The 20,917-nt window shown below is 39.6% G+C and overlaps 1 protein-coding gene across 3 annotated transcripts in view; it reads left to right on the top strand.

Moving 5' to 3' along the window:
• Positions 1-15,630, top strand: part of SNCA (synuclein alpha) — a 63,598-nt gene extending 47,968 nt beyond the window's left edge. For all 3 annotated transcript variants that reach the window (XM_039551482.1, XM_039551483.1, XM_010411887.4), the window contains 2 exons: positions 13,936-14,025; positions 14,998-15,630. In XM_039551482.1, coding sequence (XP_039407416.1) covers positions 13,936-14,025; positions 14,998-15,030 — 123 coding nt within the window. In that variant the 3' untranslated portion in view covers positions 15,031-15,630. The remainder of the gene's footprint in view (positions 1-13,935; positions 14,026-14,997) is intronic.
• The last annotated feature ends 5,287 nt before the right edge of the window (positions 15,631-20,917 follow it).

Below are 20,917 nucleotides of genomic sequence, written 5' to 3'. Positions count from 1 at the left end.
CAGGAGCCATCTCTCCTTAGGCTGCTAGCAGAGTTGAGCCAGAGCAACAGGGCTGGTTACAGCTCAGTGCTCCCTGGTGCTTAATTTTAGCTCCTAAAATAAGAGAGACTCATCTCCTCCTGGAGTGTGATGAATATTACCATGAAAACAATCACATGTGCTTCAGTGGGATTAACAGGTTCAAGTGCAGTAGGGTATTGGTGCCCTTGGGACCAAAGCCCTACACCTCTGAAGAGGGTAGTGGCAGCGCTGCCTTCAATGAGCTGTGTGTGTCCCCAGCCAATATTTGCAAGGCACTTAGCTTTGAAGGGGAACAGAGTAATTAAAATTTATTTTATAAGCCCCCAAGACGTACCTGTGTTCTGTGCATACAGATTATGTAGTTTGTGGGGTTCACAGCCCTATCTTCTGTCTGTTTATATTACTTCTGTCTTCTTCTCTTGTTAGTTTAGAAGGCAGATCAATTTTTAATTGAAGGGATTTTTGTTTTTCTCTGAGGAAAATGGTGGGCAAATGGTGATACATTGTATTCACATAAAGGAAGCAGTATTAGATTTGAAACCTATTAAACCATCACAGAAGGAAAAAGAATCCTTTCTTCCTGACTGCTAAATATTTAACAGGCCACTGAATTATCAAAGGTCCCTTTAGGATTTTAAAATGACAAGATAGGAGCGAGTTTAAATTCCCTAACATTTGCATTTGTGACAGCAAGAATGTGAGAAGCAATGTCAAGTGCTTGAAGTCCTCCCACTTGTGCAGTGATCACTGAGTCATTTTACTGATAGAAGCCAATTCAGAATATTTTACCCCTTCTATAAATGCTGAACCAAACTCAGCTGGGAAATGGGAGCATCACCCACACAACACAAAGCACTAGAGCATTTTTTTCTCTGCACAGGATAATCAGCAGCAGTATAAAAAAAATGAAGTGCTGAAGGGATTCTGCTTCTGCAGTGAATAGTCACTGGGGGAATGTTGTCTCCTAAGTTTGGTTTGACTTAAATCTTGGTTTCCACAGGGTTGTTGGAACTAGTGTTAAGAACACATTTTGCTTGAATACTGTCTCTTTATATGGGAATCTTAATTCTCTTATTGCAGTGAGGGTACAGTAGAAGAGCTCACTTGTCACTGATAAAATTTGGGAGACTACAGGTGGATACATGCTGAGTCTGTCTTGCTGGATGAAAGTGGTTTGCATCAAATTCCCAAGATCTCCTACCTTAACCATATTAAGTAGTTTGGGGTTTTGGCAGTTGAAGCACTTTGGGTTTCAGAGGGTCGTTCTTGATTCTCTACCGTGTTACTGTTAAACCTATGTAAAAGCTTTGACTTCTGTGGAACTACTTGTTTAAGTGTATGCTTGAAAATCTTTTGCTGAAGCAAATGAATGAATTTAGTGAATTAAAAATATTAAACTTAAATGTTTAAAAATAATTCAAGTTGAAGTATATCAGCTTTTAAGCTTTCAGTAGTAATGTTATTTTAAGCTTCACTTATCAGATTGCTTATATCTATGTCATGGTTTAAGTCCAGCTGGCAACTAAGTACCATGCAGCCACACGATATGGTTTACATATGTTGTTGTTGCAAAGAATATGTTGAACTTCTTTTCTGCAATAATCTATTCAGAAAAATGCTTCTGAATACTTGAGGCACTAGTTATTCTTCTGTAAACAGCTTTTTGAAGCTGCTAGATGGTCCAGAGCGTATCCTGGCAGAAGTGACTTAGGTAAATGTAGCCCACTAAGCATCTACACTTTGCATATTTGTTTGAAATGTTACAGGTATGGGAAAGAGGTCAGTAACATTAGAGCAGTCAACTGTTGCTTTTTCCAATGCCATTGCCTTTCTTGGATAATTCCAGGAAGATGAGCAACTAAACCAAAAAGCAAGGACCAGTTGGTTTGCTGCCTGCTTGTACAGAAATGATACACATGTATAAGAGAATCACTGCTGCTTTCACTGCCATGTTTCCTCATTGAATCTGCTTGTTGAACAATGCTCGTTATGGAACAGTAAACACATCATTTGGCTTTATGCTAAACCACTACAAAAATTATCATACTTTAATGAGAGCCATTGCAATACCCCTATGTTGGGAATGCACAAATACCTGTCAGATAATTGAAACAAAATTATTTGGAGGTAGTTATTAGAAGATGGTTATACAGTATAATGCTGAATTTCATTTAGTTTGTTCATGTCAAAGTACATTTACTCTTAGCCTTGTATTCCACAGAAGTATTTTCTAGTGTGGGCCATTTCTAAAATGGCATTTACACATAGACTCACCAGCTTAGTGCCTAACTGATACTGCTTGAGTGTTTACAAACACTGGGGCATCCAGCTGTGGCAGTCTTGCAAGTGAGTTGTGTTCAGATCTGCGTGGGTGATTCTCAAGATGTGGCTCTGATTCTTACCCAAATGTTCATCAGGCAGCACATGTAGAGAAACATCTTTATGGCTGGTAGCAGATAGGATTTTGTGTTCTTTTTGAGCTACAGGGAGGCATATCGTAAGTACACATCTTTTTCTGAAGCATGGACTCATCCTGCCAGCCTTTTTGTTTCATCCTCAGCTCTGAAAATACAAAAGAGCAGCATTTAGGTTCTCATTATGATGGAGAAAATGTTGTATTGCTTCAGGCAGTGTACTGTTGTTCAGGAACTGCAAATGTAGCTTGTAGGAGAAAGAACTGTACCAGCTGTAATTAATTTGCTACATGTGTTCTCTCTCTCACTCCTTCTCTGTTTTAACTGATCATTCTTGTCTCTCATAAAATAAGCTTTGTTGGTAATCAGTCTCATTGACATGACATACATGAAATTATTCTTCCTCAGCTTCATCTGAGCTTCCATAAATCACGTGTAGCTGACTGTTATGCCATGAATTTGAAGAAAAGTGGTTTGGTTTTTCCTATTAATCCCTAAAGTAGACAGTGTAATGAGTGCAGTTACTAAGCAGTATTTCACTCAAAATGTCCTGGCAGAAGAGTGGTTTTACCTGCTATTCTGGCTGTCGGGAACAGAATAAATGCTTTTATCTCACCTACTTTTTTTGTGTGCTACCTCTATGGTGTGTATACATCATTTTTTCCTCTGATATGCTTAAATATAAATAGGGTGAAGGCTGGAGTATGATTAGAATCCCCTCTCTCAAATCAGAATAGTAGATGTGAAAAGTGATATTTCCCTTTTGTTTCTAGTGGCTGTGGGACTGACTGCTTCCTGTGAATTCTGGCAGTTTATGGTGATAACTTCACTGTGACTTAAATGCATTCCAGGGGCAGCCCCTGCTTAGCTGGTAACATTTGGAGAGCTACTGTTATTAATAATAAGAAAGGACCAGAGGGAAAGTGTCATTTTAACAATTCTAATAACTAACATTCAATGCTTTGATCCTTTAAAAGCAGCTCTGCATTTTAATGTCAAATGGTTTAACAGAGTTTATTAATAGAAGGCTCCTTCTGGTAAAAACAGTGCAGCAACAGTTCCCCTTTGAAGCTTCATCTGTAGCTGAGATCATCATCTGCCCACACTGGTTCAGGTAGTTTTTGGACTTTTGGTACCACTGGGGCTTGCCCTCCTTTTCCTTCTCAACAACGTGGTGAGCAGCATCTCTGCCCCGCTTGACTCTGTTCCAAACACCAAGCAGCCACATCCCAACTCTAGCAAGTGGTACATTGTCTACAGTTCTCATAAATGAGCACCACAGGCTTTGCTCCACAGGTTTTGCCTCACTGTGTTGTGTGGACAGAAGGAGCTGGGTTAGCCCAGAGAAGAATGAAATGAGTCAGGGTAATGCTTTCTCTAGTACCAAACCTTTGTTACTTTAAGACTTTTAAGTGGCTTTTCCCATACATCTGTTGGGAATGATTTGGGGAGAGCTGAACCTGCCTAAAACAGAGGTGCAACTTGGGTGACTCCTCAAAGGCCATCCAAACTTACACTCTTTATGACTTCTTATGTGTGAAGTAGTAGTGAAGATTTTTCTGGTGTCCACCCCTTTTGGGACAGCAGCAGATACCTGAAAAGGGGGTCACAAACCCAGGCTGTTCTCAGACATACAGGTGTAAGTACCCAAATGGCTTAGTGAGGAGTAGAGTTACACGAGGCTTATATTGACAAAAATAGAGCAGAATTTGGCCTGGGAAACTGTTTCTTTGAAATCTACTCTCAGGCAGTGTAGAGGATGGCAGACTTCAGTCTGCTGCTTACTTGCATCTAAGCCAGAAGTGAAAAGAAAAGATAACAATAGCACTGCTGGGGGAGGAGGGAAAGAAAACACAGATACTCAAGTATTGCATATTTCAGCACTGGTCTTTAAAGAGTCTCCTTGCCTACTACACCGTAGTAAGTAGACTTTATTAAGTAATTCTTTCCACGTAATCAAAAGGAGTTATTTCAATTTTCTATGGGAGAGGAAGAAGCTGAAGAGATGTACATGATGTTTGTGTTTCGTGACACTGGTCTGTGAAACAACCTTTCCCGATTCAAGTGAAAGCTCTGAATAGCTGTGTACTTGCTTCTAGATGAGGATTGTCACTGCAGGAATATAAATTTTAAAATGCAGGCTCTCTAGTCTTTTGTAGTGTCTAATCTGCTGCTGAATAGATCACAGTTGCAGGAAATACTCCTGAAACCATTATAGTTCAAATAATTGTTGCAAGTGGGTTTTTTTCAAAGCAAGTGGTGGTTTACTCCATAGAAGAAATATATTTTAAAATTCCCCAGCTGGGTTAAGTGCTGTAATAGGTTGGAATTGAAGGAATGCTTTAGAGAGATGCTCACTGATAATAATTGAAGGGTAACCACTTCACTCAAAGCCTGTCCTGTCAATTAATTCCAGCCTTTGAAGGTGACATCCTGCCACTAGATCACCCATTAGCCCACAGCTCAGTGTGCTGGACAGTATACAAGCAAATGAGTCAATGCTGATTGCAGTAGCTTGTCTGCTCAAACTCCAGGGAAAAGCAAAATGGAGAAAAGCATGCCCTCTTCCTGCTACCTGCAGAGAGATCTTCCCCTTTCTTGAAGAACTTCCTTGGGAGTGAGTGAAGTTGCTTCATTGCTTTGTGACTACAGTCACAGGAGATAGGGTACAGAACTGGAAAGTGTGCTCTCTCTGGGGCCATGAGTAATGCAGTGGGAACTCCCACTGTTCATGATGGCTAGGGGGTGGCTGGGCCTGCAGTTCTGTGTAGAGGACTTTGTCTAAGAGTAGGAGAAGTAGCTATGGTTTAGAGGTTGCTGTCTTAGATAATACAGCATTGAATGAACTGCTTGTGTAACTGGAGATTTTTTTTAGAGGAAATTTATTTTTCTTCTTTAATTTTAATTTTGTCTTAGGAAAGAGAATACTCATGGAGTCTATACAATAACTTCTGGAGTTTATCTGTACTAAAAATGTACTTAACATTGAAATGTGGTTATGATATTCAAACTGTTTTAAATAAAGTATGGTAAAATAACATTGCAGTTTTGGCTGGGACCATGCTGTTTAAAATAATCTTTACTGACCTAGTAGAGCCAAATCTGACTAAGATTGCTCATTTCTATGCTGACTTCCAAGTTGATGTGTACCATTCTTCTAGTTAATGTGATTTGTAAAGGTCATGTGTTGTTATGTTCTAGTTTTATTTAATGAAGGTAAAGTTCAAATGTCGTCCTTGGGGTACCATTCTTGGTGATGGGCTCACACAGAATGGAGAATCCTTCCATTACAGAAAGGGGACAGATGCTAACAGACATAGCATCTAACAGCTTCCTTCATTTTCTTCTCTGTTCTAGGATGTGATCATTCCTGCTGCTCTCCTTTGGGATCACCCAACATCCCCAACCAAGTGTATAGTGTAGACTGAATCCTGTATTCAGGAGAAGGCCCCTTAGGGCTGGATAGGCCTTTTTAATACATGAGAGAATGGCTTCCCCTTTTTTTGCACTAATGTGACATTTTGTGCTTATGTTATTTTTTGACTTTGTAATTCTTTTCGGTGCGCTGTTTGCCCATCATCTTTGATTTGGTGAGTGCCTAAGTGACACTTACATGTTTTCCTATTGAGGGGCATGTTATTTATTTCAGTCACTCATTCAGTTTTGTCAAGGTGTCTTTGAGTTATGTAGTGAAAATAATAAAAATAAACTCAGGCTGTTTATTGTTCCTTCTTACTCCATAAGATCAAGCAAACAGTTCAGTGCAGTCCTTGCTCCTTCTTTCAAATCCTCATTGAAATTAGTGCTGTTATGACTGAAGATTTCTGTGGAACTGCAGTCTGAAATTTCAGTTTTGAGAATGTAAATCACAAAGTTGATAGTGGAAATTGTTTGAACAGATCTATTACTATAAAAAATTATTACCTTGTTCGGGAGATGTCAAGAGGCAGATCTGTGGCCACATCTCTGATGCGACATCGAGTTAGCATCCCACTATTTTGCAATTAGAAGTAACTTCAGTCTTTCCAAATTATGTGCTCTAGCTTTTCTTTCCCTACCCATGGAGTTTTCAATGTGACCATGGATTTGGGAAGCAGAAAAGGATGAAGCTGGAAGGGCTGTGTGTTCTAGATGCGTTTACATGCGTTGCTGATGTCACATTGACTCAGCCCCTAGGCAGCCTCTTACTTTAAGTCACCTGGAATTGATGCACATCTCCATCATGTGTAGAACTCAAATGAACTTCTGGTCTGGCCTGGGCAATGAGCAGGTTCTCCATGTAATTCTCATTTATCAACAATACCAACATTCCAGTGGCTCTAATTAGGTACTTTACCAGCCTGGTTAGTGCAAACATGAATTGAGTTTCAGAAAATTTGATTTCTCACAGAAATGTTCCTGTTTTACTCTGAAGGAGTCTCATCTGTACAAGTAATACTGAGGAATTTTAGAGGAAGGAAAGAAAAAAATGTACACAATCTATGTTGTACTGAAATTTGTTTTTCAAGGAATTTACAACAATTTGCAGATTGTTGTAAACAGAAATTATTTCCAGCTACTCGTAGACACCAAGATGGACTTGTGGTTACAGGTTACCACACACACTTCATTCCTCTCTCTGTAAGCCTCGGTTGTTTTCCTTTTCACTTTTGTCATTGCCAACTGAAAGGCATAAAAATGCAAATCAAAATGCAGCCTGTAGCACTTGCAGGCACAGATTTAGCCTTTCATTGGGATTGTGCTTTTGCTGATATTTGTTCCTTTAATTAAATGTCTCTTCTTCATTTCAGCTCTCCATTTGAGGAGAAGGAGGGAGATAGTCTCATTTCATTATTGGTACTCTAAATGAGTTGTGCACTGGAACAGCTAGTTTTCTTCACACATAATGCTTTCTCATCGTTTCCTTCACTTAGGTGTTCAGCTTAGAGATAATTGAAACAGTTTATTTCTAGCTAGTGCACAGATTCATTTCTGTGTCTCTGGAGTAGGACAACTGGACTGATGATGATGCTTTGTCATTTACTGCTGAGTCTTGGAGGCGCTGACTATTGCAATGAGTGAGCAGGAGCTTTAAAAAGCATTCTAAGCTGACCTGGCCACTTAGTTATAACTGTATAACTCAGTCAGTTCCATGAATATAACACCTTAGGACTAGGAAAGTAAATTAATTGAGGCTGTTTTAGCATATCTTTGTTTTGCCTCTTGTTGGAATTCTTTGTTCAAGGGTTTCTCTCCAATCCAGATGAGTTGGGCGCTATGGTCAAAATATCTGTAAAAAATTAGTTACCAAACTGGGAAGACAATTATTTGTTCACTTCAGTCCAGCATCCAGCCCCTGGGCATCCTGGTGGAGTATATTTTGGAGAAGAAGGAATACAAATTATTTTCTTTTCAAAGTGGAGTTTTAAGCCCATAAATGCAGCAAATTGTTATTCAGCTTTGTAGCAGGAGGCAGATTTGTACAGGAATGATAACAGCTGCCCTGGGGGTATAAAAAAGGAATACCAAAATTTTACTTTAAGCTCCACCATATAATGACTGACAGCTCCTGACAAAAGCTCTCACAGGGTGGGTAGTACCAAAATGAAATGGGCTTAATCAGGCTGGAGGGACATAGAGTTACCAGTTTTAAGGGTTTAAGGCAGCCCTGCCAAGTTACAGGTTTGGGATGCGGTAACAGGCATGAAGCCAATAGCTTTAGGGATAAACGATTTTATCCCTAAATAAATTAAGACAGATTACCAGTGCAATTATCCAGACTGTAACAGCAGCAAATTCAATAATTCACTAATACTGAGCTAGAATTAACATCTGGGCTCACAAAGATGTACATGCCCATCGCTGTCAGGAAACTGTCATACTCTATCAGTATGTGGTAATTCTTCAAGATAATAATGCTTTTGGATGTATATTTTATTATTTTGAGCTCCTGCAGGTACCAACTGGTGTGTATGCACAACAGGTTGGGCTATGTTAAAATTGCTTTGCATGGAACATTTTGTTGGGGTCTCAAAGGGCTTTCCTGAAGATTACCTTGTAAACCAGCTTTTTCCCTATTCTAGTTCACTGCTTTTTCCATAATGCCTCTTGTCTTGGTTCGTAGCTTTTTTGATTCACAGTTTTAATTTGATTAATTTACACAGATTTAATTTAATCAAATTTAATTGGTTCACAGTTTTACATTATAAAACACTCCATAACAGACTGGCAAGTGATGTAGAGTGACCAGTGCTCATTGAGTTATAATAATGTATTTTGCTGAAATTAACTATGACTTTTCAAGTTACAATAATCTTCTAGGTGTTTTAGGCAAGCCTCACCTTATTTATTGTGGGCAGTAGGGCTTTCAGCTAGAGAAAAGGTCCTCCCACAATATCTGCATGAGAAATTCCATAGAGGTCTACAGAACTGACAGAAAAATCAGCAACTGTGAAAGAACATGAATATGAGTTTTGGGGGGAATTTATCAATGAGTATAAACACCTGGTGGGGGTGGAAGTAAAGGAGATTGAGCCATACTCTTCAGTAGTGCCCAGTGAAATGGCAGGAAGCAGTGGGCACTAATTTAAATGCAGGAAACTCCACTTAAATGTAAGAAAAAGGTTTTTCACTGTGTAGTTAGTTGAACACTGGATGAGGTTCTCCAGCCAGGTTGTGGAGTCTCCATCTGTGGGAGTGGTTAAAACCTGATCAGGAATGGCCCTGAGCAACCTGCTCAAGGTGGACAATTTCTGGAGGTCGCTTCTGACCTCTGTGGTTCGTGGCTTCCAGGGTGATTGCCTCTTGCCAGTATAAATGTTCTAAGAGCTGACAGTTTGGTAGCCTGGTTTATTTATCTCAGGATGTGGAATCACTCCAGAAGGAATTAGTCTCCAGTAATCATGAGAATTATGCATGACTGTAAAACTCCATCAGTGTTCATAATGGAGAGAAAAAACATATTACTAACCAGAGAGATGGCAAAGTATAGCATTTAGATCAGCCACTAAATTACAATTGCAATGGTTCCTTTTGAAGTTTCTCTAGTCTCTGACTTGGGATAAATTGCCTTCTTTCTAGTGGCAATAACTCGGCCTTCCAGCGCATGTCACCAAGGGGACAGAATGCATGCTCCTGAAAGTGCCTATTTCACTGCCTGGTGCTGACATAGGAGCAGTACCAGGAGTGGACCACTTGGTCTGTTTTTCATGGGTAGGGGATATTAAACAGTCTGCTCCCTTCCACCAAGAGTGTTACAAGGTGGGAAAGAGAGTGAAGGGAAAGAACGGAGTGCAATTTTCATCAAAAACACTGAAATAAGAAAAACCTATTTGGTGGCATTTTCCTGGTGAAAGAAATAGTCCTGAAGTTTTGTCAAGTACTCTATATTTTAACTGGGCCAGTTCTTCAGGAAGAGTTTTCAATTAGTGTGATTACTATTTTTTTGCAAAAGTGGGTAATTTCACACTGTTGTGCACAGACCTTAGCGGAATTCATTCCCATAGTAAAAGAGAAGGGATCAGCATTTTGGAGCCATCGCAGCAGTTCTGCTTCATGCTTTTGTATGCCGGTTATTTCTTACCTGTTCCTTGAGGCAGTAGTGGCACCCAGGGTCATGCAAATGTGTCACTTCACAATGATGGGACACCATCTCCTCTTTGTTTCTAAAAGTTGCTTGGCAAAATGAGGACACAGCACCTCATGGAAGAGAGGGTATACACCTTGTAACGTACCTGTGTATTCCTGGGAAAAGTGTGGGTGGGCTTGCCAGTTTGCCTGGTGGCTCATGGGCCTTGTGCAGGTGTGATAGGCACATGCCTTTGCCAAGGCAGGCAGAAGTGCTGGTAGCACAAGGTGACCACTCCTGTTAATGCATGGGAATGGCAGTGTGGTCTACACTGCTTGGGGTAGTGCAAAAACTTTTTCTGTAATGTGGGGTCTGAAGGCACAAGAGACTCTGGAGTCAAAATACAAGTCTTACCCAGAGTGACCATGCTTCAAACCAATATAGAGGTGGGCATTCATTTTTTCTTAAGGGAATCCTCAGGGGATGAGCAGATGTCCTCACCTCACTGTTCTTCTAACACCTTGTTTATTGGGTAAGTTGTAATTTTCCCTTTTTAAATTGTTTTCCCAGCAAGAGTTCATGGTCCCCAGTTAAAAACTGGCTTCATCTCTGAGAAACGTTAGTTGAGCTTTTCAGATCATCTAATTAAAAAAAATCTTTTCCCTCTGGAAGTACCCTTCAGTGTGGTTGAGAGAGGTTGCAGCTTTTAGAGAAAAATGTGTCTTCTATACCAAGACAAGAATTGGTCTTTTGGGTGGTTTTCCTCTTCCATAACTGAATTAGGATATGGAATTATAGATCATGACTATGTAAAATTGTATTTCTTTGGTTTAAAGGAGGTAAATTATGATTTAAAGTTTACCTTAGATGGCTCTGTGCTACTGGGGGTGGTGGTTTGCTTTTGTGATACCCTTACTTTGGGGGGACTGTAGATCAGAAGCAGAGCATGCCACCATTTAAAATGAGGTGGTCACCTTTGCTATGCATTTATATGTAACAGATGACCTTGAGTAATGTCATCCTCATCTGAACTGCAGTGACATCAGCATGAAAGGTGGTGTTTGTGTTACTGTTTGCTGCTGGGCAAAGGTGATAAACCTTTCCCAGGCAGAGTTCCCTTGGAGATTTGGTACGGCTTATGATTTACTTCCTTTGGAAAAATAATGGTGGTGTGCTTGATGTTGTATTTTTCTAGTGCTGCTGATTGTTTTGTTTGAAGCTGTACAGAAATCTCCATCCTGAACTTGCTGAAGGGATTTGGGAAGATGGTAAATTCAGTCTTTTAAGCCTTGTGTCTCACTAATCCTGATGGACAGTCCAGATCCATTGCAGAAGTTCCTAACAAACAAACAGCATGTGAACTTTGAAGTTCTTATTTGAAATTCGGCTGGCAAGTCTTTTTCCCTGTTGTTACTAATGGTCCTGGCAGTTTCACTTGCCATCTGTTTTCTTGCTACAGATAACATTAAGCTGCACGCTTGCTTTCTTGTGCATCCTCAAGCCTGACTTAGGGCACAGTTTTACTTGATGTACTGATCGTTAGCTGAAGCTGTTCCTTAATGATTGGGAGAAGCAGAAATTAAATTATATTTTGGATTAAGCAAGAGAGCAGGTGATGGGAGCTTTAGGTCCTTAGAGCTGATCTCTTAGATCAAGGAGACAGTAACAGCTGTCAAATTTGCATCACACACTCTCTTTGGCTATTTCAATCAAAGCTGGTAAGGATTGGTGCTACTTCTCATAAAAGGAAGTAGGCATAAATGCTCTTAAAAATTTGTTTAGAAGCTAAGGTGAATACTGAAGTCAAGTAATCTGAGGAACTCAAGTGTTTCAATAAGATGAGGCAGAACTGTAACTGGGCCTAGTCTTTCTCATAATTCCATGCTGGAAAAAATACCTGTCATATTGAACACCTCAAATTTTTGGCAGTTCTGGAAGACACAGGTGTCTATTAGATACCTAAATAAAGGCATTTGCAAGCTTATTCATCAGTGTCCGATGGCTTTTTGGAATTTGTCCATGTTGTCTATGCCACAGAGCAGCACAGGGTGTTGATGCAGAGCCGGCACATGCATGGAGGGAACTTGGCAGAACAGTTAGGCCCTGTCTCTGCACAGACTGTGCTGTTTACTTCCAAAGGAAAAAGCATATCGGGCCTCACTGAGAAGCAGTAGGATCAGATATCTCTCCACACTGGACCTTTTAAAGTCTGAAATAAGAGGTGAAGAGAAGAATCCATATTATGGATATAAATTCTGCGCATCATAAACTTCAATGCTGAGGGTCAAAAGTGTGTACCTACATATGTATAGAAAGGTGATGGATCCAAGGAAGAACAGGGTTAGTATCTGGCAGATGAAATCACATTTTGTGCTTGGGGTGGTGCAGAAAGTGAGGAACAGAGTGTTATGACTAAGGTCACCTGGTTAAACCACAGAGGAAGCCAATATGTGGCAAATGGAGAAGCACAATAAATACTGTGTGATGGTAAAGAGGGTTTAATGCCACCTGTTTTGCATATTATATTCTATTTTGCATTAAGCTTTCAGAGGTGAATTTCAGGTTTAGCTTCTCTTGTCCTTATTTTTTCTGTATCCTAAATTTAATTTAGTGCCCCTATATTATAATTTGTAGATTTGAAGAATTATCTCATTAGTCTGGTTTATGACTTACTTAATTTTGTATTTCTGTCTATGCTACCAGCCTGCAGGTAGGGTTTTTAAAATGAATTTCTTCCTGAGTGTCTGTAATTGGTTTTTAGTGCATTTCTGTCTAGATCGACACCTGTTATAAATCAGCATGGTCACAATAGTTCCACTGAGACACTCCTCCTGTTTTCATATCAATTTTCTTGCAGTTCAGGATGAACTCAGCAGCCTCTGCTCTGGCAGTACTCATGTTTCTTCTCTCTGAACTTCTATAGTAACAACTACAAAGGGGATTGGCCCAACTGAAATGTGGGTTTTTTCCTTTGTTTCATTTGGTACACAGTAGCCGTAGTTCTAAGACAATAATAATTTTCCTTTAATAATCTTATTCAACAAGTTATTCCTCGCAACACTGCAATCTTGTTAATTCCAAGAGACTCTTAATAAAATTGCTGTATAAAATAGAAGTGCTTCTATACTACAGAAAAAGCAAGAAGCTGGGGAAAAGGTATCATAGCATGTATCGTACACCAGTAGTGCATAGAGTAACATACTGGTTGACATAAGAAAGCATGTAAAGGTATGACCCATTAAAGGAAAAAAACATTTTCCAATGCAGTTAGGTTCTAAAGCTGGGGGGAAAAAAAAAAATCACCATGTTTCCCTTTTTTGCAGTGTATTGTGAAAAAGCTAAAACTTGCAAATAAAGGTTTATGAGAGGATGGATGCACCTATAACATTAAAAAATAGATAATTGAATTACTGTTTTATTTGTGTGTCTTGATACTATTCAATATTGGCCTGTTTTTACAGGCACTTTTGCATACCTGTGACTGTGTTCCCCAAGACAGTTAAATAGGAATTAATGTGATACTTAAACAGTTTGTGTGGAACTTTGTTTCCTGGATGTGTTTCTTAAGGCACAAAATCCCCTTGTTTTGGTTTGCTTCGTGACTCGACAAAAGCATTTCTGTGGGGTTAAAATATCTTCCAAACATATTCAGCAAGGTGGTGGTGGTACTGTTCTTGTATTCAGATTGACTTCTTGGCCTGTCCATGGCAAGAGAAAAATGGAATCTCAGCTATTCAAAAAGATGACAGTAGTCATTCCCATGGATATCCTTGTGAAACATGGAGAAGATCTCGCTGTAGCTAATGTCCCTTCCCTCTCCATGACCCCTGGCAACATCCCACAACCAAAGGACAGGCCGAGAAGTCAAGTACTGATGGGGAGGAAAGTCACGCTGTGGTGGAAATGATGAGACAAGCAGTCACTGTCACTTTTCTTTCCCTGTTTTAAATGTAGAATGAAGAAGGTTTCCTGCAGGAGGGAATGGTGAATAATACAGATGTTCCTGTGGATCCTGAGAACGAGGCTTACGAAATGCCTCCAGAGGTAAATCTATTGTGGTGTTTGTTGTGAATGCATGTGAGAGAAGGGCACAGGAGGAGCCTGCATGCTCCAGTTACGTGAGCCTGACTCAGGCTGATGCTGGGAGCTGCAAGGGCACAGCAGAAATGTGGCCTCTTTGTCCAAGATCTGCCAGAGGTATAGTGCTGGGAATCAGAAATTAATTGCTTTTTTGATAGTAAGGAAGTTAAATAGGAAAATAGTGTGTGTTTCAAAACACTTGTGCCTGCGTTTCTGAGTAATCCACAGTAAATTTGTATCTTTAATATGCAGGACAAACTGCATCTTCATAGATTATTTTAATAGCTTGGACATTCACCAATGCATCATGCTTTGTGAAACATGATCTTAAGTTAATGCAATTATGGGAGTAAATTATTTTGTTGGTTTTTATGAACCAGCTATCTAAAATATTACTACAATGTCTGGCGTGATGCATTGGTAGATGGAGTAGCAGTTTTATGGTAGCACAGTTAATTAGACTGAAAATGAGAGGTATAAAAAATTTAGGTCATGATCCAGTAAAAGACTTAAAGGCTTGCATGTACTTTCTTGAATATCACTGAAATTATGGATGCTGGTCATGTGTCCACAGTTAAACACTCCTTTAAATGATTTACTGACTCATATGAGGATCTGCAGCACCTGGTGTGCTGTTCAGCCCAGAGGTAGTCCTCCTTCCTCTCCAAGTGAATTGTCATGGGTGGCCTCAGGAGTTCCTGGCAGCATCATCTGAATGATGTGTTAATTGCTGTAAAAGTCTAATTCTCCTCTAAGTACCGTGACTTGTAAGGTACAGAATCTGGAAAATGTGACAAAACACAAGTAAATGTCATATCCTGATCACATGAGAATCTGTATTTGGGCACTGAGTCCACCAGGAGTAGAATAAATAGAGAAAACAGGATGTCTTTATCTAAAATACCAGTAGTGTTGATTTCTGCTCTCCCTCAATAGGAAGAGTATCAAGACTATGAACCTGAAGCATGAGAGTCCTTTCCTTCCTTTCTATCACCTGAAATCTACTAACTACTAAAGACATCCCATCCTGTACAAGTGCTGAGTTCCAATGTGCCCAGTCGTTAAATTTTTTTACAGTTTTTACGGTGTATTTTGAAGTCTTCCATCAGCAATGATTGGAGTATCTGTGACTGCATCCACCTTGTTTCAGCATTTCCCTCCTGCTGAAATGAAAGATGGTTGGCAGAGTCATTGTTGTGCTGTGGATATTGTGGCTTCAAGTTTAAAAGTTAAAAAAGAAAATATTAAGTAAAAACACCTAAGTGTCTACTGCTTATTTCTAATTCTGTACATGTTTTGTTGATAGGCTGTCAGTAATTTGATATTGTTTATGATACAGTTTTCATTTGTTTCCTATGACTATTCTTTCTGTGCAGAGATTACTTATTGTGAGAGCTTTATATATATGTGTATGTATTATACATATAAAAAAAGTAACTGAGCATGAACTATGCACCTATAAATATTAGCTGTTGAAATTTTATTGTTTTGTGATGTGTTTTATTAACTTGTGCCTGTAAATAATGGTGTTCAACTGAAGCAAATAAAATGTAACCCATTAAAAATGAATTTCTAAATTAGTGATGATTTCTAATGCCACCTTTCCCTTCCAAAAGTCCCTGTTGAAGCATTCAAGCTGTGTTGCTTCTTTTGAAGGAACTGGAGGAACAAAACCAGCAAATGTAAGCCCAGTCTGTACAAAAAACATGGTGAAGAATGAGAAAATTGGGGCTGCTACATCAGCTGGGCGCAGCTTTGCTGACAAGATAGATTCGTTTGCAGGGCTAATAAACTTGCTGTTGTAAGGACAACCTGAAAGTGAATGAAGCCATTAATAATGGGCTGCAGCAAATTATCAGGAAGTCATGAGGCCCTTTGAAGAATTACTGTTCCAAGGCTGTTAAAGTGCTGGGATATACAGCGATGGCTTAGTTGCAATGAATTTGTCCTGTATAAAGTCCCATTTTGCAGAAGCACAGTCTACTGTCTGTTTTTAGACATGTGCTGCCTGGATATTTTTCCATATAGTAAGAAGATTTAAATGTGAGATGCTTTTACTTCTATGAAGTTTTATTATTTGTTATTTTGGATCTAGTGTTGCCTCTAACCTGAAGTGGCTTTGTGTTTTAAGATTCTCTGGTCTCGAGTAGGATTTTGAGCTTGACTTGTGCTCCTGTTTTCAGTGTTCTAGGTAACAGGTAAATATCATTGTCTGGTTTTGGAAGTGAGGAGACTTAGGCACAACCGCATAATGTGTGTTACTGGTATGCTCAAAAAGAGACCCAGATCCATGGAGGATGAACTCTCCAACTTGTTTTTGAATTGAGCTCCTTTCTGGCTTTCTGCAACCTTCCTGGTACTAGCATGCCCGACATGAAATAGATCTTTCCAGCTGAGTGCCCGTTCCATCTGAATGCAGTGGGAGCTGATGATGTAGTACTCTGAACCAAAATCACATGAACACACTGGTTTCATGATGCTTAGAAAACCGTGCTTCAATTTCTTGTGTCATCCCCCAGTCCCAACTCAATATTTCTTAGGAGTTTCATATTTTTCAGAATAATTGCTATCAAGCTCTTTTTTTTTTTTTCTTCAAACAATGAAAAATCCCCTTGATCATTTAAAACAACTTTCAGGTATTTTCATCAACAGTTTAATTGCTTAATGGAACCTAAAGTCCTGTGCTTTTTTGCAGAAAACTTTGGTGGTAACCTGTAGCAACCCACCAACAGTTTGCAGTCTCCTTCAGAGGTGATGTGTCAAAGGAGTTCCTTGACCTGGACATCTTTATGGTGAAAAATGAATGCCTCAGTGACAAATCTGTTGATTGCATTCCTGGAAAATTATATTGGGATGAGGTACAATGTACGATACTGCATATATATATATATATATATCTATCTTTATGTTGTTTAAGGATCTTTCTGTTCTAGGAGAAGGATTTGGGAAGAAAAGCCCAGTGCTGTAGTGTGATTTTTTTTTTTTTTCCCCTAGTATGGCAGCAGGGAATCATCCACCAAAACCAACTACTGAGATGAGTCTCATGCCTGATACTTCAGAAAATAGCACTGGAAATAGCAGTCTACATAGAACATGTATTTCTGTTATTCATCTTCACTTCCACAGCCCACAGGTCTTGATTGCTCTCTAGTTTCTTTTCTAGGGAATCAATTTTAATTGGTTGCTCACATGTTGCAAATAAGTTGTGCACTTCTTAAATTAGCTGTGGGGAGTGTTATATCATAAAGAACAATAACAAGAATAAATTTGCTCCTGAGACTGGTCCACTGTCTGAACATGTAAGAGTTAATTAATTTCTTTCATTGGTAATATTAGCAAATCATTCAGAGTGTTCAGGTCATTTAAAATGTACTAAAGGTGATCACTTTGGTTCTTGTGGGCCTCTTGCAAACCTGCCCTCAGATGGCCCCAAAAGTCCATGGGACCCTGGTTGCTATGGCAGCACAGTGTGATGCACTGCTCTGGTTACAAGCTGCATTTTAATTAGATTTCTTCAAGGGCTGCCTGACCATCCTTTCCAGGTAAACTAAGTGCCATTGTGTCTTATTTTCTGCAGTAAGATGGATACTGGCGTGCAGGTTGCAAACATCAGAACTGTGTTAGGTGCTAAAGCTGAACTAAGTAGATACTGTTCAGTTTTTTTTAAGTGTCTACTCTGGGTATTAAAAAATGCTTCTGCTGTTGTGCTAAAATTTTTTTAAACGATGTCTTCCAGAGAGGAATATAACTCTGACCTCTTTTTTTCTAAGAGCTTGGATTTTAACTCAAAGCAAAAGCAATCTTCTATTGTCATATTAAGAGTTAATAATGAGCCTCACCATATCCTACTCCTCCAGGGGAAAAACACATGTTGCTTTTTTGTTCTATTTTGACAACTTTAATTGGTCTTGTAATGGTTCCTAATTAAACACATTGTAACAATGTTTTTATTACTGTAAATCATAGTGTTAATACTTGTGTTACATGACTTTTATATAATGAATTTCAAGTGTTTCCTCTCCCCACCAAGACTTTCCTTCATTCCCTCAAGACAGTAGGCAAATTAAGGCAAATTGTGATGCCGTAAACTCAAAGAAAAGTAACATGCCTGTATCTTGTCAGGAAGCACAGATTTCATTCATCCTGGTTTTCACAGCATGGACAGTCTAGGCTTAAGGATTCTCATATGGAAGAATCAGACATGGACAGTGGGTCAAACAGCTGCAGCAAATTCAGAGTAGAGACTGGAAGATCCATGGCTGTCCATTTAATGGCTGCAATTATTCCAGGAGCACCATGAAAGACAGGTATGGAATGTCTGCCTACACATAGTCATAAAATCTTAGTATACAAAATGGGACTGCTTAATTGCCTCTAAGATTTGATCCAAAGTTCACTGAAATCTGTGAAAAGACTCCTACTGGCTTCACATGGATATGTTAGGGCACCCATAGCTGCAGTATACATTTGATCTTCTCATACAAATTGCATGTGGCAGTCTGCACTGACATGGTGAGTTTCCAGTTCTTTTCTGAATGCTTTTTTTGGGAGAAGATAACTGCTGAAACCCTTGATTCTAGAGTGTCCCAAGGCACTGGATATACAGTACTTTTTTTGTCAGACAGATGATATGTGATGGAGGTGATGCTCCCTGATCCTTAACTTGATGAAAATAAAGGGAGATTTTTTGTTGGCTTACATGGGTTTGGATGATTCCCAGTGGCTCTCGGCATAGAACTAAGATGGCAGAGATCAAATGAGTAAGATTCTTTTGCAAAATATCTAAGAATAGCAAAAGTAGCAGAAAAAGAAAGGTAGATACCTTAATAATCCCACAATTTAGTCCTTTTTCAGCATAGCTGACGTTTTTTATGCTGACAAAATATACCTCAAATGCTGGTTTTCAATGGGGTAGTTGCCCTTAAGTATTCCAACCTTAGAGGTAATTACTCTTTCAGGTAATTGATATTTATTCACACATTAATCCAAACTAACTCTTCATGTTCTGCTCTGAAATAGAGCTTAGGAGGTAAGTGGGAGAAACAGATGGTTCCCTGATAGTGGTTTTGGTTTCCAGTGACTTTAAATGAATTACCTGGTAACTTTTTGGCCCCTAGCCTGAGGCTTTCAGTATTACTAGAAAAGACACTAACAATGAGCTTCACAGGTAGTGGTCATTTTGCTTGGGTATACAAAGGTCTGAAGCAATAGCATGAGTTTTCACACAAGCAGGCCGAGTCACAACAACCAAATGCAAATGACATCTTAACCTTTAGTGTCTCCATGGTGCACTTTTAATGGAAATATCATCTGTTTAAATGCAGACATAAACAACTTTTCTCCAGCCCGCCTGACATTTAACGTGTAACTCAGAAGGTTCCTCTGATATAAAAAAGACTGGCAGATGGAGAAACAGCAGGTGGAACCTCAGATGAGACAGCCAGGAGGTAACAAACAGAATAGGAAACTAGGTCAGATGAGATTTCTTCCATATTGGAATAAATGCTTTCACAAATGCTTCTTCCAGTGGATGCATAAAAGTGGGTTTTGATGATTTCCCACTAATATTCACATCTCTGCATAGGTCAGAGTCTACCAGCAGCTGATACATCTGTAGGGTACGTTTCTTCAGGAAAGGTGAATATCTGAGACTACGAGTGTGCGTTTTTCAGCTGCAGCATAGGAGAGCTCTTCACAGGAGGCCAAAGCACCCCTGTACTTCCAATGATTAACCTGAGATTTAACTAGAGTAATGCTTTTATGGAAAGGCCATTGCGGGGATACCTCAACTTCTGTTATTTTTCCTACTACCCACCACTGTCCCATTGGTTTCTATATCTCCACTAATCTGCTAAATTTTCAGAGGGTTGGCTCTTACCCTGTACCTATTGCTGAGTGTCCATGTTGTTGCAAAATTTTACTCCAGCCGTTGCGTCTAGTACATTGTGACAAGGCTGCAAGCATGCCTGGAGAACTGGGGTTTTTAGTCTTTGATCTTCCCTCTGAAAAGATGGCAGCTCGTCTGCTCCTTGCTCTGCTCCATCCCTGCTGTAGCCAAAGACACGAAAAGGCAGAGGCAATGCCCGAAGGTACTGAGGGGGAGGTAAAGTGGCTGTTCAAGGACAGCAGAGGAGGCTGGAGAAAAAAACCAGGTGGGAGAGCCTTGCTGAGAATTGGCTGGCATTCATCCTGCCTCCCTGCCCCAGCCACTGCTTCTGGTGTCAGAGGCTAATGATAGAAAATAGCCCATGGCTTTACAGCACTTCCAGGGACTGGAGCCTCGAGAAACTAGGTAAATTCAGAACAGGGATGCTTCACTCTCCATGAGCCAGAATTCTTGTGCTGTTTGCGGAGACCTGGCTTTTTATGCTGAGTTTTCTTTTCTGTTTTTCTCTTTTTCTGAAATCCTCTGTACCAGGAAAACAAAAGCAGTTGGCTGAGGAGTGTACTAGATTAATAAATAAAAAACAAAGTATGAAATCTGATTTTATCAGTCTCCTGAATAGAAGAGGGAGCTGCACAATGCCCTTAGGATTGTATCCTCTGTTGTTTGGCCAGACATTTTATTCATGTGAATTTCAGATGCAAAATTCCATGAAGCCTTGCAAAAATAACAAAGATGGTCATCTAATGTTAGCAGTTGGTAAGATAGCATCCTGCTGAAATGGCTGCATTGCCTACTTCCCAAAACCAGAAACACCTCAAAAGGAGCAGCCTTAGCAAGAAGACATAACAGTGCTGTTGAATAAAATAGGAAAACATGTTAATGGTGAGAATATAAGGAACAGTGATTTACAAGTGATACATAATAAGGCCAAAAAGAAATGAAATCTGTGATCTCAGTCCACTAAGTAAG

The sequence above is a fragment of the Corvus cornix genome, chromosome 4 (genome assembly GCF_000738735.6).
Source record: "Corvus cornix cornix isolate S_Up_H32 chromosome 4, ASM73873v5, whole genome shotgun sequence".
NCBI lineage: Eukaryota > Metazoa > Chordata > Aves > Passeriformes > Corvidae > Corvus > Corvus cornix.
Note: the sequence above shows the minus strand (reverse complement) of the source record. Positions and strands in the feature narration are given on the sequence as shown.